The sequence below is a fragment of the Limulus polyphemus genome, unplaced genomic scaffold (assembly GCF_000517525.1).
Source record: "Limulus polyphemus unplaced genomic scaffold, Limulus_polyphemus-2.1.2 Scaffold8212, whole genome shotgun sequence".
NCBI classification, from domain to species: Eukaryota; Metazoa; Arthropoda; class Merostomata; order Xiphosura; family Limulidae; genus Limulus; species Limulus polyphemus.
The window spans coordinates 13,222-16,964 of NW_013673822.1; the positions used below are offsets into that span (position 1 = coordinate 13,222).

Here is a 3,743-nt window from a genome sequence, read left to right on the forward strand (position 1 = left end):
ATTAACTGTTGTTAAATATCACGTCTTAATGACGAACAAGTTATCTGTGTATCAAATATATTGTTGTAAGATATATCTTGTAACTTTGTGTCAGGAACATTGTTAAATCATATTAACTGTTGTTAAATATCACATCTTAATGATGAACAAGTTATCTGTGTTTCAAATGTATTGTTGTAAGACATATCTTGTAACTTTGTGTCAGGAACATTGTTAAATCATGTTAACTGTTGTTAAATATCATGTCTTAATGACGAACAAGTTACCTGCGTACCAGACAGTTAACTAAGAACAACATTGGTATTAAAAAATGAATTTCTGTTAAGTTTGCTTTAAGTGATTCAGTCAACACATCTTGGTTAAAAAGTGTTTAGTTAAAGTTGAGCACTTGGTATGAAATTACATGCCATGCTTTTATATAAAGCAGTTCAATCTTTCAGAAAGTTCCAAAATCATTTACTTCTTCAAACTTTTAATTACAGTAGAACCTAAATATGTTGTATTAATTTAAAAAAATAGTTTTATCAACAAAACTCTCATTAAGTAGCTCTGAAAGCAAGTGCATAAAAAATGTAAAATCTTATTCGTATGGTTTCTACGTTGCTTTAAACAACACAGAAACTTTGATATCTTATATTTCAACTAAAATGTTTAGTAAGTCACCTTAAACAACATTATTCAGTTTCAACCAAGATTACGATGCTTTATAAAAATTCAGATTTTCAAATATTTAATTCCGCAATTTGGAGGGACTGAAATAAGAGTGGATATTTTAAAATGTATAATACTCTTTCTTAGATAGTCAATTAACGAAAAGGGTAGGGAAAAATATATCAATGATCTTACTGGGATTAGTTCAAATGTTGGTTTGCTTAAAGTTGCTGTGGATTGAATGTGATATACCTTAGTAAGATAATTAAAATATCAATATAATATTATAGAAATTAACTTTCTTTTTATGAAGACTAAAATGATAATGAATACAATACCATTTTCTTGTAATAAATACAGAAACTGTTATTCCAATATTTTACTAGTCACACTTTAAATATAATTTAATTTACCTTGTTCAAAATAAGTTTATGATTATATGAAAAAAAAAAACATCAGAATTTTAAAAAGGAAAACAAAAACTTCTGATGTATACTGAGGTAAATTTAACAAAATAAGGTTTAATCATTATAACTGTGACGAAAACATTTAACAAAATGGTGAATGTCTTGAAAACACTTAACTATCTGTTACACAACTAACAATGTTTACAGACTAGTTTGTTCATTAAATCCTGTTTGTACTAAGGTTTTTTGTGGTTTGTTAAATCTTTAATATCAGAACAGCTTCAGAAGAAGTTCATGAAACTTCACTTACCTGAGAGATAATCTTGTGCTTGTCATTTTGATAAAACATAAAGAAAATTGTACTCTTAAAAAGGAATTGGACCGGTAACTGAAGTAGGAGTATACATACGTAAGAAATGAAGTAATGACTCGGTGGCCTAACTTCCTGCTCAAGGGTATATTCACTCCACTGTTTGAGTATGCTAAGAAACTTCTGTAACCCTCATATTTCTTTATGCTATGATCATAATGACTCAATGATACATGAAGTACAATACTAATAAATAACTTAAGCAAAATTTAATACATAAGCAAGTGTCCCCAAAATATTAGACACTATACAGATCACCAAATACCTATACAAACATTGAATTTCTTCATTCCACACAGGCTGAAGAACATGATATTATACCTTAACCTACACAACTACATGTGTAGTCAAAACCCCAATATTTCCCTGTTCTATAAGGATTGGTCCATGATACATTGTACTGAAAAAAAAAATCCCAACAAATTTGACCAATCTTGACAATCATTCCGTAAATGCAGCCTCAATAATTATTAGAAAGAAAATAACATAATACAAGAAAGTCCCCAGATTGTTAGGGAATGACATTTGTACAAAACTATAAGTCCAAAAATCTTTATATTCTACAAGACAGTAAGCAGAGGTGGCCAAAGTATTTTCTATTATCTTTTGGGTAAAATATAGTCTGCTGTAGGACTCATATACAGCTAAACATTTTTATGGAATATCTAAACAACTTTACCCCTACTCAGGGTCACAAGAAACAATTTGTTACTGTCAAGATGGCTCTTCATCTGAAGATATTTCTGTTAAAAGGTCCCATGTGTAGGTGTGTCTTTTTCCTCTGCCAAGCAGTGCTTTCAGCTTTACACACCAGTAATATTGTCAAAAACCACTAGGTGGCATTAGCAACTCACAAAAAAAGAAACAAGTAGATAGTAAAACTACATTTCCTGGCATGTGCATTAATCATAAACAAAAAAAAAGCACACAGTGAAACACCAAACCTGCAGGATCACAAAATTATATCTACTTGTAGCAGTCTTCCATCAATCAGGCACTTACTGAACAGCAAAGCAGCTCCACCTTGTGGAAGCAGCTAGTCTGTTAACAGCAACATTTGTGACCATTCGCTGTATTCATGATGAATTCAAATCAGCCCATTGGCTATCAAAATATGCCCTCATATTATGACCAGCCCTTCCCACAGGAGATTCGTCTTCATTAAAAGTTTCACAGTTGTCAAAAATCAATCGTACATCCACAGAAAAATCGTCCTTTGTTTTGTATCTAGAATAAACAAAAAAAAAAGTTTAAACAGTCGCATGCCATATACAGCACAATGTTCTTTCTTAACACCTTTATTAAAGAAAACATGAAACATTTAAAACTAACCAATAAAATCAACAGTAACTAATGGATTTTCTAACTAGAAACAAAGAAGATGAACTTATAATCTCTACAGTTTAAAAAAAAAATGCATACAATTATATGTACTGTCATTAACTAAAAATAAACCTGTTTGATTTGGTTAACGACTATTATGAGAAATGATAGAATCCTAAAACGAGTAGAGATATAATAAAATTTGTTTGCTTTGGTTAACCCTTTCTAGACGGGTCATGGGTCAAAGGCCATGTCATTGCGTTTATTGACTCGCATTCAAAATTTTATTAAACTACTACTTCATGAATTTATGTCAATAAGTTTGGGTATCAAACTGAAAATTATAATTCAAATTTTAGTATTATACCTAAACTCAATTTCTTAATTTAAAAGTAAATATTAAAAAAACACACAGTTAAACATCGATTTTTGTGTGGTATGTTGAATGCAGCACTGGTTCAAATTAGATGTTTGTGATGTCAAAATACTAAATATATAGTTTCGTACAAATTAGGAACTCAAATTACTGATATTGGCAAGCTAAAATATAAAATAAGAGCCTCTTATCTTTTCAATTTGCTAAGATATTGCCCATGTAATAAACCAAACTCAGTGGCTTCCTGCCCACCTCTTTCCATTTTTGTAAATGCTCCCTTTTATACACTTACTTCTATATATGATATGAATAACCAATTATAGGCTCAGAATGTCCCTCTAATGGCTTTCTCAGCAATTTTAACATCTTTGGACACCTTCTCTTTCTTTCGAATCAAGGAGGTAAGGTGTGTCTTTAATCTGTTCAAAATTTCACTTTTTTTAGACTAAAATACATCTTAGTTACTAAACTTTATAAATGATAGTGGAATTCTATGGTATTGATGTAGTAATTTATGATTTTTGGTAATTCAGATGTATATGTAAAAACCTAAAAAAAATTTCTTTCATATCCTCCACGTGCAATATTTTAAAAGGCTTAGCAACCTACGTCAAGC

General features: G+C 30.2%; 1 protein-coding gene across 1 annotated transcript in view; it reads right to left on the reverse strand.

Moving 5' to 3' along the window:
* Nucleotides 1-355: 355 nt before the first annotated feature.
* Nucleotides 356-3,743, reverse strand: part of LOC106475203 (bromodomain adjacent to zinc finger domain protein 2B-like) — a 20,076-nt gene continuing 16,688 nt past the window's right edge. The window contains exon 11 of the mRNA XM_013935900.2: nucleotides 356-2,655. Coding sequence (XP_013791354.1) covers nucleotides 2,505-2,655 — 151 coding nt within the window. The 3' untranslated portion in view covers nucleotides 356-2,504. The remainder of the gene's footprint in view (nucleotides 2,656-3,743) is intronic.